The 25,034-nt window shown below is 41.6% G+C and overlaps 1 protein-coding gene across 1 annotated transcript; it reads left to right on the top strand.

Annotated features, from left to right (window-relative positions):
* Window positions 1-1,268: 1,268 nt before the first annotated feature.
* LOC143440375 (V-type proton ATPase subunit S1-like protein) lies at window positions 1,269-23,257 on the top strand. The gene is made up of 7 exons (XM_076927120.1): window positions 1,269-1,431; window positions 8,030-8,070; window positions 8,335-8,396; window positions 9,359-9,576; window positions 16,248-16,298; window positions 19,955-20,195; window positions 22,862-23,257. The coding sequence occupies exons 1-7, from the start codon at window positions 1,337-1,339 to the stop codon at window positions 23,162-23,164; spliced, it is 1,011 nt and encodes a 336-aa protein (XP_076783235.1). The 5' UTR covers window positions 1,269-1,336; the 3' UTR covers window positions 23,165-23,257.
* The last annotated feature ends 1,777 nt before the right edge of the window (window positions 23,258-25,034 follow it).

The following is a 25,034-nucleotide window of genomic DNA, read 5'->3' as shown; positions in this document are numbered from 1 at the left end:
CCTTCCCTATTTAACTCAGGTTTGCCCTGAGTTTCACTGGGGTGCACATCCAGATCCAACCAACATCCACCAAGACATTAAAGCCTGTAAAAACCTATGGACTTTCTTGTGTCATTGGGGCTGAGCCGAGAGGAACCGTGGAGAAGGGCTTTAATGAGCTGCTGTAGCCATAGCCGACTACCTAACTTCCCACCTGGAGGAACCCCCTGCGTTCCCAGCCACCCTACCACCACTGTATACATGAACTGCAGAGTCATATATGCGGGTAAAACACTCATGCCCATAACATAATAATTAAAAAAATTAAAGATAGCCACTGTCAACTACCAGTACTTTCCCATTAGAAGTATCAAGGTCCTGAAGTAACAAAAATGTGTTTCGTTTTGAAAGACTTTCAGTGTTATGACATTTTATTATGTGTGTTTTAAATATAAACCCTTTCTGGATTTTGTTTCATAGCTCTTTTGGGGAGTAATAACAGTCATTGTTTATTTACCAGAGGCAAGAGGCCTTTGTCCATTTTGCCATTTCATCTTCACCAGAATCCTTTTTATCCAGCATATAACAGCACAGAAAATACCGGACTTTTTCTGGCATCTTCCAGCACTAGCGTCACTGACCTGTGCTCGTACCCCTTCTCTTCCCCTCTGAGGCAATTCTTTAAAGCGCTCCTGCAGGGGTCAGGGGGGGTGTTCTGCTGAAAACCTTCACAGAAGGAAGAACTTCCCTGGCTGTTACAATAGGAGCTCTCAAAGCCATCTCACTGGGCATGGCTTTAGCAGCTCCAGACTCCAGAGGTCCTCAAGATCCCTCTCAAGCCCTCTGGGAAGGTGGAAAGTTCACACTCAACAAAGAACTGTGACCTAGGATGCGTGTGGAAATATAGGTAAGTTCTAGAGAATGTTTTACCAATTGGTTTACCTTTAAAATGTCTGGAAAAATAAATACTTTATAGATTTGAGAGCGAAGGTAATCATTTTTGGAAAAGCAGCGTGAGAACCTTAGTAAAGTGTGTGCAGCAGTCACCCAATAGGGCGACTTCCCATAAAGGGCTCACTTGCGATGTATTTTCTCTAAAACCTGCTCCCTAATGATGTTTTAATGCAATGAATAATCGAAAAGCTAAATGCTGGGTTAACTCTGTGCTCCAGATTGAGCACTGTCAGGTTTCGCCCTCCTCCTCCCCTCCTCCCCGCCCCCATAGTGCAGCCTGGAAAAGCTATCTTTTTATTGGCTGAAGGTGCTGTCAGTCACTTGGCAAGAATAGTCCAGCCTCTGCTCTGTTTGCTCTACGAATTGACAGATGTGCTTGGCTTGAAGAAGCGTACATTTCTTGATGGGAAGAAAACTCTTGTTTAGTTTCTCACTGCTGTTCTTATGTATGGTGTTTTCAGTCAGTTTGGATCAGATACTTGCCAGGAGGAATGTAGGGTGAGTAACGGCTCATCCTTTAATGTGATGTGTTTGTGAACCTTGGTGCAAGTGTGACATTAGATGTTCTGTCCTTTCTTTATAGAGTTACATATCTGCATTTGTTTATGGTTCAAAAATATATAAGCTAGGTATACCATACAGCTAATGACAATATTTATTATACTTTACTTTTATTGTAAGAGTCCAGGACTCTTCAAAACACTAAGAAACACTGCATTTGTATTAAATATACTACTGCTTAACAGACTTTCAGATCAGACCTGGTTCCGGTTTCTTTTATGTTTATAAATAGGGGCTAATTCACAGTTTCTCCTGTCATAGTTATATGAATGGAGACCTTAGGGAGGTATAACCTGTGAGCCCAAGGAAATGATGTTAGATCACACTGATTAATAGAAGGCGCCGATGGTTTAAGACCCTTATTAACAAGCACCGTTTTTGTTTTCGCGTCTGTTTTCTATGTTTTACAAAGAAAGGAGTACATACTTATCTCTAAAATATTATATTTAGAATCTCAACTGCAGCTACTGTATGTCTTCTTCCCCAATTATTTATGATGTGCCATCTCACCAAATGCACTGGGGACATTCGTGCGAACACGGAGCCCAGCAGCAAGCAGGGTGAGCTGGCAAAGAACTCCTAAGTCAGCAGCTGATAACAGCTTTAAGAATAGACACTCAAATGTTCTGTTCTTTTCTCCCTCTGCATCAATTGGTGCTTTTGTTGAAGCTTACTTTTAGATAGGACATGGCTTAAATGTCTTAGGTGGTTAAATGTTGCCTGGTTTTGTTTGGGACAGATCTCCTATAGCCAATGGTGGCCTTGAACTTCTGACCTCCTATCTCACTTCCAAGGCCTAGGATTACAAGCATGCATTGTCACACCTGGCTTTACAATATTATGGAATCCTGTGCTTTTGTGCTTCTCCGAAATTAAATTTAGGGCCTCAAGAAGGCTAAGAAAGTGCTCTATCACTGAGTTATATGCCAGTCTATAAAACATACTCCACCAAGTTTATATAGAAATGAGTGGCTTTTGCATTATATTGGCAAAAAAATGTCGAAATTAAAAAAAATCAAATTCTGCTTTTATTAAGGATATATATATATATATATATATATATATGTATATATATATATATATATATATAAAATTTTATTTTCAGGGGCATGATAGGTCTTAGAAATTATACAAACAGATGTATTCTTCAAGATAGCTGCAAAAACCTAGATGTTACTAACTAGTACTTATGGAAAATGAGGTATATATACACAATGAAATTTTACTTAGTCCTAAAGAAAAAAATTATGGCATTTGCAAGAAAATGGGTGTAACTGAATATCAGGTAGCATCTCTGACTTAGAAACAGAAATACAGCATGTTCTCTCTTAGGCAGATCCTAGATGTTAATGTAAGTGTGGGGGGACCGAGCAGTGTAGCTCATGAAACTAGAAAAGGGACCATGAGAGAAAAAAGGGAGATTTTTAAGAGAGGGCTGGGGAGGAGCACACAGATGAGGTGATGAATACATGTGTCCTAGAGAGGAAGGGGCTTCAGGGAAGGAAGAGGAGATTGGGTGGGGGGGATGGGAGTGAGGAGGGAAGCACAGAGGGGGATGAGGGGCAGGAGCACAGAGAGGGGAGGAGGTTCAGTGAAAGCAAATTATGAATGATGGTCCAAGAATGAAACCTATTGTCCTGTGTGATAATTTGAACATTAACAAAACATAAGTTAAGTCATGTAGATGACCATCCTAATCTAGTAATGCATGCTAACTCACTGTGAAGGAAGCAGTAATTTCGATTTTGTAAATGTTCTTTCACTGAATCCCAGGTGTCCTCTTGTTTCTGCCTCCCAAGTGCTAAGTTACAGATATATGATTCCATGTCCAGCTTTTTAACATGGATTCTGGGAATTGAACTCAGGTCCACATGGTTACCAGATGAGTTATCTCCCCAGGCCCATAGTCACTTGAAAATATGTTTGTTAGGTTATATTAATTATACATACAAGGTTCTATTATGATGTCTGGGCATTTAGAACTATATTTTATGAGAGGGTCTCACTAAGTTGCCCAAGCTGGTTTTGAATACCCTATGTAGACTCAGAAGACCACAAGCTTTTAATTCTCCTGCTTTAGGCTCTTGAATAGCTGGCATTGTAGGCCTGGGCTACTAGGCCAAGCTAGGTTTAGTTATTTACATCAGTGTTTCTCAAACCATTCACATAGACAGCTGTGAGCAGCTGTTAGTTTTTCATGTCTTTCAGATACTACTTAGGCATGCATATTTTGTTTTGGTTGAGATCAAATTTCCAACAAAATCTCATTTGTTCACGCTTAGGGTTCTGTGAAAAGTCTGTCTGCATTGACGTATATTGATCAAGAATGAGATTGTTGAGGCTGGAGAGATGGCACAGAGATTAAGAGTGCTGACTGTTAGTTCTTCCAAAGATCCTGAGTTCAATTCCCAGCAACTACATGGTGACTTACAACCATCTATAGTGAGATCTGGTGCCCTCTTCTGGCCGGCAGGCATATAAACAAGCAGAATGCTGTATACATAATAAATAAATAAATAAATAAATAAATAATCTTGTTAAAAAGATAGCATTATTGTATGATTTGACCAGAGATGCATTAAAATGGCAGTGAACTTTCTGTTTATTAATCAATTAATAAACACATTAAAACAAGAAACACAATAAAGCTTTTCATTAATGAACACATGGAAAATTTTGAGTATTAGACCAAAGCCTCAAATTGATGAAGCAGTTTAATGGTATTATGGCTTGTTCATTCATTCGTTAAAAGACTTATATTCAACAAATATTCAGTAAGTTCTTCTATAAGCTAGAAGTTTCCAATTGACTCTGTATATTTATTTTTCCTAGGGAAAATCTACTTCATCAATTCTATGGTTTTGTTACTGAAAACACTTAAAAATTGAATATATAAGTTGGTATTATGATAAATAGCTTGTGAATAACATGTAAACTGAGGAAAAATTAAAAGATTTTTCTGTGTATGGGAAGGCTTTGGCTCTCCAGAAAGTGTTTTCTGCTTGTTAGCGCTTCTTTCATATAGTCAGCAATGCTTCAACTTACATGGGAGGATTTGGAAGTTGGTTAGGTAGAGATGTTTTGCATAAGATACATGTTGCCCAGGAAGTTAAAGTTCTTAGTGCTCCCATGTTCACCAAGATAAGATTGGCCTCAGAGGACTGACTCATGCCAACTTCATTCATGAGGGACTTAGTGTAAACAGACATGTGTCCTAGGCTGTGTGTAGCTAAGTGGCAGACCACATGCCTGGCATGAAACCCTAGGTTCATTCCTCAGCACTGAAAAAAAATAACAAATAAAATATATTCTACACGAATTGGTACACGTGAAAGCTCTTAAATATTTGCGTATAAAGTCCCAAGCTACAAACACCACATATGCCTGTAAATGTCAAAGTGTGTACAGACAGATAAAATGTATTATATATGTATATATACATATATAACATATATACACACACATATATGTATATACATACAACGCACACACACACACACACACATATATATATATATATATATATATATATATATATATATATATATATATGCAGATATGCAGTGAGGTATTTCCTAGCAATTGATTAGAATAAAACACTGATAGATGGAACAGTGTCACGAATTCCAAGGTTAAGATTAAGAGAAACCAAATACTAAGGGATAAATGTTGTGTGACTATTAATTTACAAGTCTGTAAAATGAAAACTCATATAAAATGAAAGGCAGTCTATGTGCTTGGGATGAAAGTTGGAGGGTGATGGTCACACTGTAGCAGTGCTTGGAGAACCTTCTGTCTGTGGCATTAATATTCTTCAACTTTGTTCTAGCTATATTGTCATGGTTATGCTTCACAGGAAGTTCTGAGGAGCTGTCTCAGCCATGTCCATCTGGCCAGGAGGCACACTGTGGCCGCTCAGAGTGCAATATGTTTAGCCATGGATTTCTGATTTGATTATGACACATCCTCTCCAAACAAAATATAGAAAATATAGAAATTTCTGAAAGTTTTCTCCTTTTATGGATCAATTGTGGTCCTTACTCATTGGAGATTACAGACAGCCAACGTGCATACCAAGCAGTGAGCTATCTACCAAGCTTTAACCAATACTGAAAACACAATAATATGCAATAAATTATTTTTCAATGAAATTTTATCTCACACTGTGCTGTAACTATATAATAGCCAAATATCCAATGTTCAATTTTATTTTTAAAAGGCAAATTTAGCTACCAGTGGCGGTACACGCCTTTCACCCCAGTAATAGGGAAGCAGGGGCAGACATATCTCTGTAAGCTGGAGGTCAGCCTGGTCAACAGAGTGAATTCCAGGGCAGCCAGGGCTACACAGTGAAACCCTGTCTTAGAAAAAAAAAAAAAAAGAACAAATTTAATTGCCAAAAAGGTATTTCTGAAAAGCATGAAAATAGAAATTATGATTGATAGCCTTTTACTCTTCGTCTATACTCATAATTGTAGCGCCCCGCTTGTCCAGCAAGGAAGACGCGACAAACCAGATCCTTCTCAACAGCCTTTATTGGAAGCGCTCTTTTAGGTTTCTGGGAAAGACTGACTCGAATGCCCAGAACAGGCTGCTTATATATCCCCAGCCCTGGGCGTGGCAAAGCACATGGAGGTGTCCAATTGGTCAATTTGCAATGACTCATTAGCATACTCATTAGCATGCCCCGCCCGGGAGGGGGTGATTGGCCAGGTTTGTGGTACCCTAGTGGTAACTCATTTGCATGCCCCGTTCGGGAGGGGCTGGAGCCAAATTGAACTGCGCATGCGCAGGCCTCTGGTAGTTCCTACCAGAGCCTAGGCAGGCGCCATCTTGTATTGCCGCCTCAGAGCGGCTGGCGCGCGCAAATGTGCGCCCTTGGCCTGCAGAGTTGAAGCGGCACAACGTTGTTTTAGTCAGCCATGTCAACTCTGCGGTGCTGTTTTATTCAGCCGCATAAGGTTGGCGGCCTACACATAATAACATATTATACCACAGAATTTACTTTTTATAGAATGCCCCCAGGGAATTCTCCTCAGACCTCTTCTCTATCTTCACTCCCTTAGGTGTCTCAACACATCCTGTCGTAGCCGCTGTCTATAAAATGGACATTTAAAAAAACTTTAAAATATATTGAGAACATCTTGCTTTTCAGTGTGCAATCTTTGGACTTCAGCATGTATCACAAACATTTACCTATGCTGTCAGATATGTTTTGACACAATGAGCTTCATGCAGTATTACATCATGAAAATGTATCATGATGTTTTCAGCCATGTTCCTAGTCTCACACATTTATAGTGCAGTTTAAATGTTCTCCAAAGGATCACAATGACCATAGGTTGGGCAGACAGGTGGTGGCAGGTGGGTGAAGCAGATGTCCTTAGTGTGTGTGGTTCTTTTTTTTTTTTTGTTGTTGTTGTTTTTTTTGTTTTTTTTTTTTTGTTTTTTTATTAGATCTTTCATTTACACTTCAGATGCCATCCCCTTTCCCCTTTCCCCCCCTTAGAAAACCCCTATCCCATGCCCCCTTTTCCTTTTTGCATTTATACATTTTTTAAAAAAAAATGTTAATCATAGGCTTTATAAGTTTGGTATTGTTCAATCAGAGGTGTAACCCACTACCCAACCTAGATATATCTACTATCTTTGACTAGTGGAGATTCATGAACATCTGCTTCCCTGTCTCCCCCCTCTATCTCTCTTTCATCACCTAGCTTCTCCTCTCCTTCTTCTTCTCCTCTTCTTACTCCTTTTCTTCCTCTCAGTACTCCTCCCACCTTAGCTCCTCCTACACATCACCCTTCCTGTTAAAAGGAAACTTTTCTCTCAAAATACAATTAGAGCATAATTATGCCAATTTGTACCAGTGAGGTACAAGATAGTCCTAATACCCCGTCCATCCTTTTGTTGACCTACCAGCACCTCTGTCATCTCTCCTAACTAAAACATTTAGTTCTGAACCTGGCTTTAGGATGAATGTCAGCTGACGACCATACACTCAGATTCACTCTGTTGACCAGGCTGACCTCCAGCTTACAGAGATATGTCTGCCCCTGCTTCCCTATTACTGGGATGAAAGGCATGTACCGCCACTGGTGGCTAAATTTGCCTTTTAAAAATAAAATTGAACATTGGATATTTTGGCTATTATATAGTTACAGCACAGTGTGAGATAAAATTTCATTGAAAAATAATTTATTGCATATTATTGTGTTTTCAGTATTGGTTAAAGCTTGGTAGATAGCTCACTGCTTGGAATGCACGTTGGCTGTCTGTAATCTCCAATGAGTAAGGACCACAATTGATCCATAAAAGCAGAAAACTTTCAGAAATTTCTATATTTTCTATATTTTGTTTGGAGAGGATGTGTCATAATCAAATCAGAAATCCGTGGCTAAACATATTGCACTCTGAGCGGCCACAGTGTGCCTCCTGGCCAGATGGACACGGCTGAGACAGCTCCTCAGAACTTCCTGTGAAGCCTCAACTACAGATGTCTGCTTTGCGTTTAAAACTCTATTTCTAATTTCAGATCTCAAGCGTCTTCCAGTAAAGAAGTGAGTGTACAGAATGGTAAGACTTGAGGTTGCCCTTTTGGTTTGCTAGGGGGAGGGGTAAAGAAAGGCCTTTGGGGGTATATTTCCCCTACTTGTGTTGTTTGTACCTAGAATCCCTCCTGGGGTGGGGGGAACCTTTTAAACTAGGGCATCTTTAATGATAAGCCAAAACAGGCGCAAACAGGATATAGTCCAATGGTTGGTTCATTAGCATTGTTCAATCGTGTTAAAAAACTGGTAGCATCCAGCGTTGGTGCTTTCATCATTATTTATTTGACAGGTCAAAGGAATAGTGGAGAGGTGAAACCAGTCCAGAATTTCACAACGACACCCATCTCACAGGTATGGCTGTTAGCATATTAAACTTTAACCTAAGTAACACACAGGCCTTTCGATGCTCTCAGAGATACTCTGAATATATACACTATAGTTGTGTTAATTATTAACACAATCTTACTTGAACTCTGGGTAGCTGAGAAAACCATACAGTCTTTTTTTTTTTTTAATATATTTTTTATTGTGTCATTTCCTTTTGATTTGTTTTATTTTCATTATTTTTTTAATTGGATATTTTATTTATTTACAATACAGATATCATCCCCTTTCCCCCTTTCCCCTCCCTAGAGCCCCCTATCCTATACCCCCTCTTCCTTTATGCTTTTATACCATTTTGGTTAAATGTATGTATTAAGGTCAGTTCTAGGTTGAGGGTCTAGCAATACAATAGATGCAAATAGTCAAGGAACAAGCAATACAGTAAACTCAAATAGTCAAAGAAAAAGCAAGGCCTTAAACCCAATTACATGAACACTCCCATGGTCACTGTTTCTAAAGGCTTATCAGGATGACCAAAGTATCTGAGCCTACTTTTCTGTCCTAGCCCAAGGTCATTTTCATGTCTGAAGCCTACTTCCTTGTTCTAGCCTAAAATTTAGATCCCTATCTGAAATTCTTTGTTCTAGCCTAATATTTAGATTCCTGCCTGAGATTACTGAGAAAACCATACAGTCTTAATTGTGCTTACCCTCTCATGTTTTCCCCACGTGTTCAGTTTTCTGGTTTTCCCACAGGGACTGCAGCAAGTGCTCCTTTTATTACTGGGGAACTTACTGCTCTCTCCTGTTTCTCTTTCATTTGCATTTACCCTGGAATAACTGCTCCAGTCTTTGTGTTGTATTTTAAGTAAATATATAACAACATGTTCTCATTATTACAAGATATGAATTAACCTTCGTATCTGTTGGAAGACTTTGATTCCAAGGACACACATTTATCTCTTAAATTTCTTTTATTTGGTTAATCAGACTTTCAACTACAATCTGAGCAAAAACCATTGGAGTACATTCAGCCAACACAACCCTGTTACATTCTCCAGGGATGGGATTCCCTGCATCCTCTTCTGGACTAAAAGAATCACAGTTAAATTTAAGAATCAGACGTGGCTGGACCTCACGGATGAAGCACTTGGTCAAAACACCACCGTGGACACAGGCAACTCTAACTGCAGCGAGGAAAGTGCCACGTAAGTTAGTCTTCTAGGTTGAGAAAGACTTAGAGGTTCTGCATAATCCAGCGTGACAAACCAGTTCGTTTTCTCTTGTCATCTAAACTAAAAAACAAGTCACAAATTAACTGAACAATATTGCATTAGTTTTACAAGAGTTTCGTACAACTTGCTTTGATCATATTCACACCCAAGTCTTCCCAGACCTTCCCTCTATCCACCCACCTACCCAACCAACCACTGAACGTTGTGCCATTTTCTTTTTTTTTAATCCAAAAGCAAATTTTGTCTGTCCAAATATTTCTGCATGTGAATTCTGCTGGAGAGTGTTTGATTAGTTTTATTTCTGTAGGTTTTAAAAGTAAAAGACTCTAACTCATTCTAAAAAGAAAGGAAGGAAGGAAGGAAGGAAAAAAGGAAGGAAAAAAGGAAGGGTCCTAGGGTTTCCGTTGCTGTGAAGAGACACTATGACCAAGACAAGTCTACTAAAGGAAACATTTAATTGGGGCTGGCTTACAGTTTCAGAGGTTTGGCCCATTATCATCATGGCAGGAAGCATGGCAGCATGCAGGCAGACCTGGTGCTGGAGGAGCTGAAGGAGCCAATAGTTCTATATTTTGATCCAAAGGTAGTCAGAAGGAAAGTCTCTTCCCCAGGCACCCAGGAGGAGGGTCTCTTCCACAATGGGCAGAGCTTGAACACTAGCAGACCGCCAAGCCCACCCCCACAGTAGCACACTTTCTCTAACAAGGCCATACCTCCCAACAGAGCCACTTTTTATGGGCCAAACACATTTAAACCACCACAGGAAGGGGAGAAAAGTTTGTTTATGAGCATGTCCATATTTAGAAGGAAGTTTGATAATATATCAATTTAATTAAACAATAATACTAAATTATCCAGTGGGCCTATGATATCCCCAGTCCTGGATTATTGGCTGGCTTTACTGTGCCATCCTCCCATGCTTTTATTCCAAATCAAAGGGTAGTTAGTTTACCTTCACAGTACTCATGCCATTATTGAACAGGTAGGCACATCTTACCCATCAGGTTGGTGTTTGGGTTGCAGGGTTCATAATTGGGCTAGACCAAGGAAACTTTTACGTCCTAAGCAGCCAGAGGATGCCCTTCTGTCCTTTTGAAAGCCAGCTAGCAGGGAGGTTTCCAGCTAGGTTCTAGCTTGCTCTCTTTGTATCCTACAATGGAGGTGTGTGACACCTTCTGCAATGTACTCTTGTTCTCTAGTTCTGATAGGCAACCAGGAACACTGACAATAGCCTGTATTGTTTGGAGGAAGAAGAAAGGAAGGAAGGATGAAAAAAGGGGAAGAAGGAAGGGAAAAAAGTTTATTTTTAGGCTCGGTCTCAACTCCAGATGTTAAGTACCCTGCTCTTACCAAGAAATGAACTTAGCATAGCAGGGTGCACATGTTTCAGAAAAGCCTATTTACTCAGGACTAGGTGTTGTTGTGTTTGGTCATAAGGAGAGACTCTCAAATTATCCAACACGGTCAACTCCACAGTTTGTTGCAGAAGAGGACAACGGATCAAATTTCAGAGACTCATTCTTTGAACATTTGAGGGTGAACAGATGGATTAGCTTTGGTTTGAGATAGGCAGGCTAAGTAAATGTCCCCCTCGAGAGCAGATCACTCCAGAAATCTTTCTCTGCTATTCAGGCATCCAAATCTTTTGATTGTTTGATTTTTTTTTTTTTTTTTTTGGCTTTTTCTGTTACTTGTTTTGGTCCAGGAATAGGAAACCTGAGCTGTCCCATTTGTGTTCTACAAACCCCGTTTAATACTTGTTAGTACAGCAGGTGCCTTTGGAAGACTCTTTGCTCTTGTTCTGGCCTGTGATGGTTAGGATACTTTGCATGAACTGTAACATATTATGCATGTTCTCTCGTGTGCTTTCTTTTTACACTTTATTTATACAGTATGGCTGGAATTGCCAGCTTATTCCCGACTTTTGTTTCTTGTTTTAAAGTTCTTGATGATGGGTGGAAATAAATTATTTTTATATTTGTATAAAAGATATTAAGCATCTCCATGTCTTATCCTTCAGAATGACTTATCTCCTAATAAAGACTTAGGGAGTTATAAAAACTACAAGATTTAGGGAACTGTTAACAATTCATCTACGTGCCGGGCAGTGGTGGCGCACACCTTTAATCCCAGCACTTGGGAGGCAGAGGCAGGCAGATTTCTGAGTTCAAGGCCAGCCTGGTCTACAGAGTGAGTTCCAGGACAGCTAGCAGCTAGGGCTACACAGGGAAACCCTGTCTCAAAAAACCAAAAAAAAAAAAAAAAAAAAAAAAAAACCCAACCAAAAAAAAAAAAAAGAAAAGAAAAAAGAATTCATCTACGTTTATTTCACTTGTTACAACATAAGCCTCAAGGACCACAGAAGAGAATCCCACACTATCGAAGTCTCACACTATTGAGGTCTCAGAACTTTTTCCTGAGGCTCTAATTAATTCCCTGTAGGGCTCTTTATTTGTGGTCAGTTGTGTGGAGAGAGGCTGATGGCCTGGGGATAAGCATGCTTGCCCAGAGCTGGCTGGCGTGCCTCCATCCCATTTATCCTGACATTAGAGGGTTATGGGAAGAATCAGGCAGCACAGCTCTTGACTGGGTTATGGAGACTTTAGTCACCAGTGGAAACTAGGCATGGAAACTAGGCCTGGAAAGGAAACCAAGACGTGTCTTGCAGGTCCAGTTCTGCCAGAGAGATGTGTGCCATTAGGTCCCATGGGCTTGACACACGTCAGATGGAGATGGTGGTAACTTTTCACCGTAGCTGACAGCCTTTGTGTACTTACCACAGGCCAGGGATGATGAGGTTTCCATGTCTGGTGGTCATCACAGTGGCTCTCTGATAGGTCATAAGTAGTCAAGCTGAACAAGGCTAGGAAACTGGGGTTCTAAAGTTCCACTGGGGTTCTAAAGTGTCTTTAAAAAATGATTTGTTCCCAACTTCCTCTTACCTCATACATAGGATTAAATAGATGAGGAAATCCCAAGTATAGGGTCCAGAGAACTTGTCAGGTGCTGTTCAAAGCAGTGGTCCTTTCTTCTTAATACTAACAAGTCCAGTGGAGTATTGCCTAATAATCCACTGGAGAGACCATGGGGCTCTCTGCTTGATTTAAAGTAAAATTTAAGATTACTTTACTTTTTTATTTATGTGACAGTATCTCTCTGTGTGCAGATGTGTGTTCAGGTACCTGTAGAGGTGACAAGAGCATGCTGAATCCCCTGAGGGCTGGAGTTATAACCTGCTGTTAGCCACATGGCCTGGGTGCTGGGAACTGAACTCAAGTCCTTTGGAAGAGCATCAAGTACTCTCTCTGAACCGAGGAGTCCTTTCTCCAGCCACGTGTCTTGGTTTTTGCAGTGCATAAGTCAGATATTGGGTAGGCACTGATGTTTTATCTTCTTAGTCACCACCCTAGAAATACACTCAGGTATAGGCCTAGGGTGGGCAGCCCCCATCTCCTGTGGTCTGGCTCATGTGAATCTACAGGCAGCCTGGGTGTACTCACATCCAGAGAGTAGGCCAGGGTCTTCTTCCCAGGAAGTGAGGGGTTTTAGTTCCAGCTGGTAAGACATCCAGATGCTGACTCCTGTGAGTTCTGTAAAACAGCGAGCTGCCTTTGCCATGCCAGTGAGGGAACCCTTGTGTTTGACAGAACCAGAGTAAGAGTTGCCGAAAGAACAAACAAACGCAAGAGAAGACATAACCATGTAAAATCAAAAGCCCAGATTGAAAAAAGATGACCATGTTTTAGCTTTTGGAAACAAAATGTTCAGGGAGAGGCAAATTTGGCAGGCAGATTTGCCATGGAAGTCTTTCTAAATAGTGAGAACCCTGCAGATAGAATACAATCCCGGCATCTGTGTGCATTTTGAGGTTGGACATTTAGAGTGCAAAGAATTCAGAATCTGTTTTAAATGTGTAAGAACTGGGCACTGAGTGAGATCTTTTTTTCTTACTCTTGCTCTGGGGTGTATCCATTTTTTGTGTTCCTGTTAGCTGTAAGTCATCCACCTACAACATCCTCACTGACCGAATGGTGAATTCGCCACGTGGAGATCAGGCCTTAGGCTCTTTGCTCCAAAGCGTGGTGTGCTTTCCAGTTTCGATGAGAACCAAGCCCACTGGGCAGAAACCCCTGGTGGGTTGTTTCTGGGAGCTTGCCACTTCAGACGATGGATAACTTGGAATGCCTTTGCACTGAGGTTTAGTTCCTCGGTGCAGAACCAGCCTGGGAGTGACCAGGCCAGTGTGGTCCAGTGGAAGAGCTACAGAGGTTTTTGTTCACACCTGACATGTTACTTGAAAGGGTTTTCTTTAGCCCTTTGACAGACAGTCAAAACACCAGCAGGGAAGGAATCTTTTGAAGCTCTCCTTAGTAAAGAAGCTTTGAAAGTGTTTGCAAACAGACACACCAAAGGGGTGCAAGTTCATCCTGTTAGGAGAAACACACATTTCCATTCTCAATCTTGTATGATTTGCTTTGTGGTCATCACACACCTTCCCCAGAAGCAGTATTATGTCAGGGTTCAGTGCGGCCACTGCTGTTTCTGTTCCTCGGGAGTTCCTGGTGATGTCATAGTGTGCTGACTTCCATTCCCCCATGCCATTTGGTTTTGCTCTCTTTGGTTTCTGAAGGCACACTAAGGTGTTCTGACTTTTATTTTACTTCTTAGATATTTTATTGATATAGCAGTAGCCTTCTTTGTAGATGTAAAAAATTTTTTTGTATTTTCCCATTATAACTACTTGCTCGCCATTCTTGTATTTCTAATCTTACGGAAATATAGTGAAGAATAAATAACCTGCATATATTCAAGTGTATCACGCAATCACTTGATACAATAGGTGTACACATGTAATACCATCGCCACAAACAAGACCACAAGCACGTTCATCTAAACACATCCATGTCTAAAATGTGCTTGTGACCCACTGTAATCCATCATCTGGGTCACTCCCACCTCTCGATGGAAGCATTGTTATTTCAACATAGTCATATAGTACATTCTCTTTTTTGGTGTGGCTTCTTTCACTTAACATAATGACTTAGGCAACCTTCTGTTATCAGTGCAAAACTCTTTTTCATTGCTAAGTAATATTCCAATGCGTAGCTCTATGACAACTTAATTATCTGTTGATCTATTGATGATAGAACTTTGTTACTCTCATTTAGGTAACTTTTTAGATAGTTATGAACATCCTTGCACAAGTTATTGTGGCAGAATGTGTTTTTGTAATTATTTTTCCATGAAGGGGTAGAAAGGTCAAATCATATCATATCGGCATAATTACAGTCTATGAAACTGGTAAATTTTAATTTAAAAAACTTTTAAATCCTTTTGGGTCATACACTGCAGCCAGGCTAGCTTAAATGTACTTCATAGTGTAGTGTGGCCTTAAGCTCATGACAATACTGCTGCCTCAGTTTCCCCAGTGATGGCATTACAGGAGTGCAACATCATATCTGCTTCCAAACTTTAAAAAAGTGAGCCCCTGATTTTGAGACAGGGTCTCTTGTATTCAAAGTTGACGTCAGATTTGCTGTGCAGTTGAGGATGGCCTTGAACACCTGACCCTTTTGCCTCTACTTTCTGAGTAGTTGAACACCATTCTGCCTTTCCCAGGATTACCCACTTGCTTTGTGTCCTCATTAGTGTGAAACTGAGAAGAATTTTTTTTTCTAAAAGTTTCTGTGTGGTTAATATTTCTTTGAAAAAAATTGAGCTAAATTTTTTTTTTCTAAAAGAAATCTGGCCTTGGGCCAAAGGATAAGCTCTGGAGTTAGTAACACGGTTACATCCTTAGGGCAATGTGTCTGCACCACAAAGGGCCCGAGAGTCAAAGGGACACATCTTCCTGCTGGAGACATAATCTAGATGCACAGCCTCTCATGTCCTTCGTGGGAAGCCAGCTGCTTCTGTCCAGAGGCTGATTAACATTCTTCCAGGGTCTCCCCTCTCTCTTCCCAAGGAGAGTCTGTCAACACTAAGCTACCAGATGCTTTCCTGTCATATTCGGGAGGTGAGGAAAAGCCACCGACTCCCCACATGAACTCTGGACTCCTGACTTCCACTACAAACCCCAGATCCCCGTAAGGGTGGAATGAGGCCTGGCTCTCATCGAGCTACCCAGGGGGTGGACCGTGCCAAGAGAACTGATAGTGTTGCGTCCGAGTGAATGGTTGATCTGACTCAGGAAAGCTAGTGTTTACCTTCAGGAAAGGGGGCACAAATACAGGTTCTCAAAGCTGTGGGCCTCCCCTTGTAAGACGTTTTAATCATTCTGTTTGTTGTTCTAGGGTGTGTAGATTTGCTTTTATTTTATGATTAACTAATGCCCAATGATGCGAGTATATTTTAAATTTTATTATTTCTCTCTCTCTCTCTCTCTCTCTCTCTCTCTCTCTCTCTCTCTCTCTCTCTGTATGTGTGTGTGTGTGTGTACATGTGTGCCCACTCATGTGTACGTATGCATGTGTTCTCATGACATAGTGCCTGTGTGGAGGTAAAGGAGAACTTCTAGGAGTCGACTCTCTCCTTTCACCGCATCTCAGGTCGTCGGGCTTGGAGGCAGGCGATCCCACAGCTGAGCCATCTTGCAGTCTGAGCCTTTCCGGTTTTGATGAACGATATTGTTTCCATTTTCTTAGGTTGTCTTTAAAGTTTGGTGATGCTGGAGATCCCAAGGATCTTGACATAAGGTAGGTAGCACTATAGTTTCAGCAGGCTAGATACACTATGCTGTACTTAGTTTACTCACTCCCCTGTGAGTGTCTGGGGCCAGGCATGTGCCCATCCTGTGACTCTTCAGATTCCATATCTAAGTACACTGAGAGGTCAGTGGCCATGTCTGATGGGATGGGATCCGGTATAAATGCTTTATACACAATGAAGTCCAAACATAGCTCAGTATTCTGAGAAATCAGCAGGTAGGGGAGTCTTGTAGGTATGTTTCATCACCACCATCACCACCATCACCACCATCACCACCATCATCACAATCACCACCACCACCATCATTACCATCACCACCACCATCAACATAATCATTGAATTCTTTTTTTTTAACCATTACCCAAACACTTGTACTCCTTACTCTCTGCAGTGAGGGGTTTAAGAGCACATGAACCTGGGAATGTGGTCCTTTCCCCAGAACAAAGAATAGTGGGGAAGACAGCCCAGTAGGCTTCAGGCTCTGTTTTAAGGCGATTCATTGTAGCTTCTTATGAGAATTGCACTATTAGACTACCGGGAAGAGAACTTTGCTCTCCTAATTCCCCAGTAGACGGTCAATAAAGGCCTCTGTTTTTCTCTGCTTACGATAAAAAGCTGCATCTATAGATAATGACTTATGTTAGCAGCCAGGAATGAACAGACTTAAGAACAAGAATGTTCATCCTGTGTTGGGTAGCACGCCCTTTAATCCCAGGACACTGGAGGCAGAGGCAGGCAGCTCTCTGTTAGCTTGGAGCTAGCGTGGTAAAAAACAAACTCCAGACAAACTGACGCTACATAGTAGACTCTGTTTCAATTTTTTTCTTCCCATAAAAAATTATAGAATTTTCTCAGCAGTTGGTGACCAAGACATTTGAAGGCATAATTTTTTTTCCCCACAGTGCACTCGATGTAGGCAGAGAAAGACCTGACTATGTTCTCATGTTAAAACCTCTGTTTAGAAAAGCTGGGTATGTATGGTGGTGCTGCTTACAACCGCAGTACTGGGAAGGTGGGGACAGGTAGACCTGTGGGTCTCACTGGCCATAGAGCACAGTGAGAGCTCTGTCTAAAAAAAAAAAAAAAGAAAGAAAGAAAGAAAGAAAAGAAAAGAAAAGAAAAGAAAAAGAAAAATTAACAGAGGTGGGTAGTTCCTGACAAACACCTGAGGTTGTTCTCAGGCCTCACGTGAATGCACCTGAGCGCATGCATACACACACACAGAGCAGGGCTTCCCTTCCTATAGGATAAAGATTTTATTGAGATGAGCTTGTGTGTTTTCAGCTTTATGTGGAGAACCAGCAGGGGGTGCTAAGGCAGTGCTCTCTCCTCTCCTCAGCTCTGTTCTGTGGTACACTTTGGCCATGTAGAAATATTTATGAGTCTCCAATAAAAGTTTCTGTATTCAGGCTTGTTTGGAGTGACTATACGCCTTCCTTTCTCTCAGAAACTCATATCATAACTTTAAGGAAAACAGGCCTCTTACAACTGAGTAATCCAGTGTCTCCTAGGTTTGACTATGAACGGCTTTCTCCCTTAGGACAGCTGCCCCCATACCATAGGGTGCGATTGTTTCACAGAACGTAAACTAGAACATACATCCTTCAGAGAAACAGTTTCCTGGCTGTTAGTGATCAACCTGAGGCTTTGTGCTTGCTAGATAAGCACTCCACCACTAAGCTACATGCCCAGCCCTTCAAAGAATCTTCATGAGGAAACAGAATTCACTAGGTAACAGAACAGATTTGCACATCTGATGTAGAAACGTGAAGCACTGTAAACCCTCCTCCCTTTCCTCCTCCCCCTCTTCTTCTCCCCTTCTTCCTCCTCCCCTTCTTCTTCCTCTCCCTCCCCTCTCCCTCCTCAGGTAGGATAAAGGTGTGTGGCATTTGTGCCCATCTTCTCTCTGTGTCTTACCACTTGAGAGAGTAGAACTCACTTGCCCAACTTTCATCTGCCCATCTTCTCTCTCTAAATGCCTTTCTGACCAATGAGGGCTGTACTGTGGTTGGATTTTCATGAATATGACACAAGCCTGGACATAATTGTGCAGAGGGAAGCACAACTGAGAAAAGGTACCCTTTTTAAAGGTGGCCTGTGGGCAAGGCTGCTGGGTATTTTCTTACTTAGTGGTTGATGTGGGAGGGTCCAGCCATTGTAGGTGGTGCAACCCCTGGGCCGGTGGTCCTGGGTTCTATAAGAAAGCAGGCTGAGCAAGGCAGCAAACAGCACCCCTCCGTGGGCTCTGCATCAGCTCCTGTTACCAGGTTTCCAACTTGTTAGAGTTCTGCCTTGATTTATCTCAGTGCTGTGTGGTTATCTGGAAGTTACCTCCCCAAGTTGATTTAGGTCATGGTGTTCCTTATTACAGCATTAGAAACCCCAACTATAACTTACTATGCTCAGAAGACCAAAACACGAAAAAATGCTTCTAACATGTAACAGAGGTACCCTAGCAAAGGTACCCCAGACATTGAAGACTATTCTTAAATTGACTGAGCTTGTAAAATTTGCTGTTCATAAAACTAACTTCTCTTCCTGCTTTCATAATCAAACTTGCTTGCTTTGCTCAAAAAGACGACCAGGACAACTGTAAGGCATGGATATTAAAGTTAGAGCCTGGCCACACAGGCAAACGCATGTGATCTGTCGGGTTTTGCTTTTATAGGCCTTGGCCTGACGTGGGTAGCGGCTGTATCTTAGGATCACTCTCAGCCACAGTTCTGGGTGTCAGTGCTTAAATGAAAAGTCTCTTGTTATTTGAATGTATTTATGCTCATGGTGAGTCCAGACTCATCACGCAGACAGGGCTGACGGCATCCCATCCTTGTCATGGAAAGCGTCAGAACCCCAGCCTCCTCTACCTCTTAACGAGATTGTTCAGAAGTGTTCTTTTTACCTCAACCCCCAGGATTCTCCTTGAACACAGAATAAAATAAAGAGAACCCACAAAAACAGAAAGTTCTGAAATAGCTGTAAGAAGAAGAAGATAGTTGACAATCCAACTGACTGTCAATTGGAAAATAATTTCCAATTACTACTGATATTCTAATCCTACCAGTCTTGAATTTTGTTTTATGTAATGTCTTGTCTTTTAAAATAAAATTATCATGAGTTATATATACTATACTTTTTTGATTAGAGAATGTTCCACTTTAAAGCTGTTAATGGTGAGGGTGATGGTTTCAGGTTGAATCTGACCAGCAGCTCAAACACAACATCTGAGAGAAACTGGACAAGTGGTTTTGTCCCCCTGGGCTCAATTCCTCACATGTTGACACTAGGATAGTGTAAGAAACCTATTGCTATTATTGTATGACAATTTAATTCTGTGTAAACATACACCTAAGTTTTTTTTTTATTAAATTTGTTGCAATAATAAACATACAATTTGATTCTTAGAAAAGAAAAAAAGGGGGCCACCCCCCACCCCCTTGTAAGATTTTTGTATTGCCCTTTTTCCTGTTGGGAATCACTTTCCTTCTTGCCAACCTGGCTCTTGTTTGGCTCCAAAGCAAAGTCTCTGCCCAATTCCACAGCCTGACAAAAGAGGGCGCCATTGTACTGTTCACGGATGATGCCGGGCCTGAGCCAGTAAAAGTAAAAAAAGCTCCAGCTAACACAGATGTGCAATCCTTTTCAGGTTCACTCTAACCAATTACAACAAGCTGTCCAGCCAAAGCTGGTTTAGTTTACACCGCGTCGAGATAATCTTCAACAATTCGGTGCAAGCAACTTTTAATGCAACCGGTATATATGCTCTGTCAGCTTACTCGTACCGCTGCCAACGTGTCAGCAGCCTGCGGCGGAATGATGCCCTATTGTTGCTCAGCAGCTCAGATGATGTGACAAGCCTATGGGAGGTCACGTTTATTGATTTCCAGGTAATAAACTAAAACTTATGCTTTAAGTCACCCAAAACAAGACGTTTAAGGAAGAGTGTCCGTAAGATAGCATTGGTTTATTCTGGATCTTCTGAGGTATGAGGTAGAGCAGGATAGAGAGTATCTTCTGCCTGAGCCCTCTAGGGCTCTCTTTTACTTTCCTGTTTACCCACTTGCCAGGTACTTATCTAAACCCTAGTGCAGCTGTGGCTGAAGTCTGGTGACTAACATTTCCTGGGCCCAGAGCTCTGTGAGGAGAGCCCTTCTGGGAATGAAGCAGCGATCTTATCAGAGCAGATAAGAAGTACATCTGCAGTGTGAAAGGCAGTGTTGACAGTTAGCCTGGGAGTGAAATCACCGACCATCAAAAATAGCCCAGGGAATTTGAAAACCTTGGGAGGAATGCATGCGAGCGTGACAGGGCCTTTGCACCCAGCATCCCAGCTGAGAGACTCAAGTCCTTCTATCTTGCTTACCTGTGGCCAGTCTACTCACTGAAGCAGCCTGCATGGCGTTGCACACCCCTTATAAGGGCATGTTCCTGCTTTTTCTGTATTTACATGCGTATGCAGATTCATGTATGTTTCTCCCAGCTTGGAGGAGGCATAGTGTTGATGAAAGGCCAAGGGGAAGAAGGGAAGAACACATATTTTGGAGTCAGGCAGATCTGATTTTAAAATCACGCCTCTGCCACATGGTTAGGGTACTTACCTGTGTCCGTATACAGCCTGTCTTCATCCATGTAGAAAGTACATGGCCTCATATGTGTGAAACACTCAGGATCATTCCAGGCATGGAGTAACAATAGCACTTACACCAGCATATGCTAATGGTTAAGACAACTTATTTTATATCATGTACATTTTGTGACTGAAATAACAAAACAAAACACTTGGGCAAAACCCAGGGATGGGGATTTCGAATGAAGGAAGAGAGAATCAGAAGATGACTTTGCAGCCACCAGGGATGACTGGTTAACAAACTACCAGGATTAACCTCTGTGCTGGCTGAGCGAGGTACAGTGGTTTTGCTTTGAAGCTGTGGAGCAGCAGCATGAGGGAGAAGCACCCCAGTGTATACTCACAGGGCTCTCAAGACTCCAGAGAATTTGCAGTGAGGAGCACATTCCTCTGCAGGATGGTGTAACATGTATGCGTGAGATTGACTTCCTCACAGTAAACGTGTATCCTAGCTTTGTGGAAGCACCAAGAATGTAAACAGAGGCAAGAATGCATGCTCAGGCCAGGGGAGAGGAATGTTCACAGGAGAATGCTGTCCACTCTGCAGGTTTGCTGGCCTTTCCTGTAGAATAAACACTTGTCCCTTTGTAGGCACATGAGATTGGTTGCAGACCTTAACTCCTTCCATGGGTACCAAGTGCATGAATTCTCAAGCCCCTTATATAAAATGGCATAGCATCTGCATATGATCCACACACAGCTTTCTATGGCAGTGGCAACAAAAGAGATAGACAATACCAGAAGATATGGAGTCATATGAGGCCATACGAGAATGAAGCCAGGTTTCCCATGTGTAAATTTTATCGTCATACACTTTCTGCTGTGTGACTCCAGGTGAATTACAGAACTTTCCTGAGCCCCAGGCTCTTCTTTAAACTACAGAAAAATAGTCACTTGCTCATGGGCTGCCTTGAAGACTAAGTCGGGTAAGCAGTATCTGGTACATACCAAAGCCTTCAGTGTGTGCCTAGGTTTGGGTTTTTACCACACCAGGACTCATATCCTCCCTGAGAGATGCTTCCACTTCCTGTCAGTGGCATCAAACACCGTACTTACCAAACCCAGAGCATCCTTTGAGTTAGAGACATAAAAGATGTGCCATTTTATATGAACTCAAATAGTCCGAAAAAGCAGATTAAAAAAAGTTTTATTTTAGTCTTTAACTGCACACTTTTAGTTGCCACAGCTTATCCATCCCAGAATGGTTGGTCAGTTTTCTTTGAAAATCAAGTTTCTAGTCAGGGACGGTGGCTCCTGTCTGTTCCAGCACACATAAAGCTGAAGCAGGAGGGAAACAGTGAGTTTAGGGCTATACTGTGATCTCTCAAAAACAAATAAAATTTCATTGTCCAAGTGATATGCAGAATCATATGTATTAGATCACATACTTAAATTATTCTACAATACAGTGGTGATATGTGCCCTGGATCCTTTTCTCATTTTCTTGCTAAAGTACCCCGATGAAAGCTGATTTAAGAGAGAAACATTTTATTTGGCTCATAATTTCAGGGTCCAGCCCATCACTGCAGGAAGTCAAGGCAGCACAAATTTGAAGCAGACACCGACTTCCACAGTCAAGAGCATAGCTGCATGCATGTCTAGTCCTTAGCTCACGTACTTGATATTTATACAGTCTGAGATGTAAGCATAGGGAATGGTGCCACCTTCAGTGGGCTGGATCTTCACACATTATATTTGCATAATCAAGATGATCCCCTCCCTCTAGACATGCCTACAGAGAATGTAATATAGACATTCCCCCTCTGACAGTCTCTTCTTAGGTGGTTCCAGTTATAGAAAGTTGGCAATTAAAACTAACCACAGTATGTAAAATTTGGTTAATTGGGGCCCAGAACCACTAGCACAGTGTGAATTGACACTTAGAGGGAAGACATGGGTTACTCTTGTTCTTCTTTGTCTGTACAGATCCAAGGCTTCACCATCAAGGGGGCACAGTTTGCTCAGGCCCGAGACTGCAGCTCTTCCTTTTCACCTGCTGTTCTGATTGGCCTGGCCATGTCTCTGATTCTGTTGCTGGTGCTGGCCTATGCTCTGCATATGCTCATCTACCTGCGCTATCTGGACCGTCACTACGAGTTCATCACCTCTCCTGCCCACTTCCCATCTCTGAGAACGCTAGGTACAGGGGAGGAGAAGGAGCTTCTGGGGAGCCAGGGAGCTGAATGCTACGAGCTAAGAAACCAACAGATCTGCAAAATCTATATTTAACAGCACTAGTCTCTGTCTCCTCACCAAGGCCAAACCCTCTCTGAAAGACATTGTTCTCTTTTGTGATGTCTGACTTGTGACTTGTTTGATTAAAAAAGAGAAAAGGAAAAACCTTGCCAATGAGTTTTTTATTTTTTTTTTCATGAATTGGCTTTACTATGTAGGTCTGGGGCAGTGAGAAAGTACCTCAAGGGATCCTACAGAGGTAAGCAGCACTGTTCCTCAAAAGATGCCTTGGACATAGTGAAGAAAAAGAGGGAGAAAGGGAAGGTCCTGGCTAGTTTCGTGTTATCTTGGCCCAAGCTACCGCCATTGAGAGGAGGGGAACCCCAACTGAGAAAATGCCTCCATAAGACTGAGCTGTAGGCAAGAGTGTAGAACATTTTTATAATTAGTGATTGATAGGGAGGGCCCAACCCATTGTGGATGGTGCTATCCTGGGCTGGTGGTCCTGGGTTCTATTAGAAAGCAGGCTGGCAAGCCATGAGGAGCAAGCCAGTAAGCTGCACTCCTCCATGGCCTCTGCATCAGCTCCTGCCTATAGACTTTGGCTCTGTCTGAGTTGCTGTCCTGACTTTCTTCAGTGATGAGCAGTGATGTTGATTTCAAGTCATAAGGCAAATAAACCCTTTCCTCCCCGTATTATAGAAACTTTGACAAAAGAACTAGAGAAGGGGAGAAAAACTTGGCAGGAAAAGTTCAGATCTTTAAGGTTTTTTTGGAGCACAATTTACTCTTTTCCCCCAGAAATTATATTGCAGCATCATTTTAAAAAGTAGTTTTCTTTATATCTCTTTCTTAGAGCCCTCTCTGGAATGCTGTCTGTCTGTGGCAGAACGCTGTACTCCAAGCTTTCATGTCAAGGCCTTTGGCATTCAGAAGCAGCACAGCCCATGCTGTATGGTAGGGGTGATAGTCATGTTCGTTCCACCTGGCTGTGGGCCCAGGCTGGCCTCACTCATGTGCGACAGACTTCTGTAGACTATCATGTGCACCACTGATGACGACTGCATGCCATACAAACCCCACTGCAGGGCAAGCCCTCTAATCCCCATCTGCTGAGAGTGAGTCCTAACCCCTTCCTTAGTAGAAATTCTGGAGCCACCACATGAATTCTTACTACCACGTTCTTCCTCATGGATCCCCCTTTGCCGGTCTTAGAAGATCTGAAGATTGGCTCATTTTCCATCTCTCCAAAGCTGGAGTGTACTTTCCTTGTGACAGAGCTGGCAAGCCTAAGAAGGGCATTGCTTTTCCCTCTCCTGAGTCTGTGCATGACTGAAGTTTACTAAGAACACCCCTCCACCAAACTCAGAGTGTACCCAAAGGAAGGGTCCCTGGGAGGCTCTGGTGACAGGACTGTTGTCCACCTTAGATAATGAGTGATGAGCCCTGACATTTCTGATACAACAGTTGGCTGAATGAAGGTTGGGGTCTTAACCCTGTCACAGTCTGAAACATGAAAAAAAAAAAAAAAAATATATATATATATATATATATATATATATATATATTTATATATATATATATAAAGTATATATATATATATAAAATATATATATATATATTTATATATATATTTATATATATAAAGTTTATATATATATAAATATATATATATATATATATATATATATATTTATATATATATAAAGTTCCTTTTGTTTGGATATTTGGAGTAGACTTGGTAGTCTGGAGCTAAGACTCCCTGTTCATGTAACTCCCAGTTCACAGAGAGGACTGCAGAAAAGAGATGTGTAGAAAAAAAAAAAAAAAAAGGAAACCTAAGATGATCTATCTGTTCTAGTTTGCTTGAAACCAACAGAATTTCTGTTAACAGTAAAAATGGTGAACTCAGACCACACACTTC

This window comes from Arvicanthis niloticus, chromosome 29 (genome assembly GCF_011762505.2).
Source record: "Arvicanthis niloticus isolate mArvNil1 chromosome 29, mArvNil1.pat.X, whole genome shotgun sequence".
NCBI classification, from domain to species: Eukaryota; Metazoa; Chordata; class Mammalia; order Rodentia; family Muridae; genus Arvicanthis; species Arvicanthis niloticus.
This window is presented reverse-complemented; position numbering and strand designations above follow the sequence as displayed.

Bases quoted from the DNA above. Each gene is read 5' to 3' on its own strand.
- LOC143440375 (XM_076927120.1), top strand. From the start codon at position 1,337: ATGGGAAGAAAACTCTTGTTTAGTTTCTCACTGCTGTTCTTATGTATG. The intron at 16,299-19,954 runs GTAGGTAGCACT...AATCCTTTTCAG, and splicing joins CCCAAGGATCTTGACATAAG to GTTCACTCTAACCAATTACA. The intron at 20,196-22,861 runs GTAATAAACTAA...TTGTCTGTACAG, and splicing joins TCACGTTTATTGATTTCCAG to ATCCAAGGCTTCACCATCAA.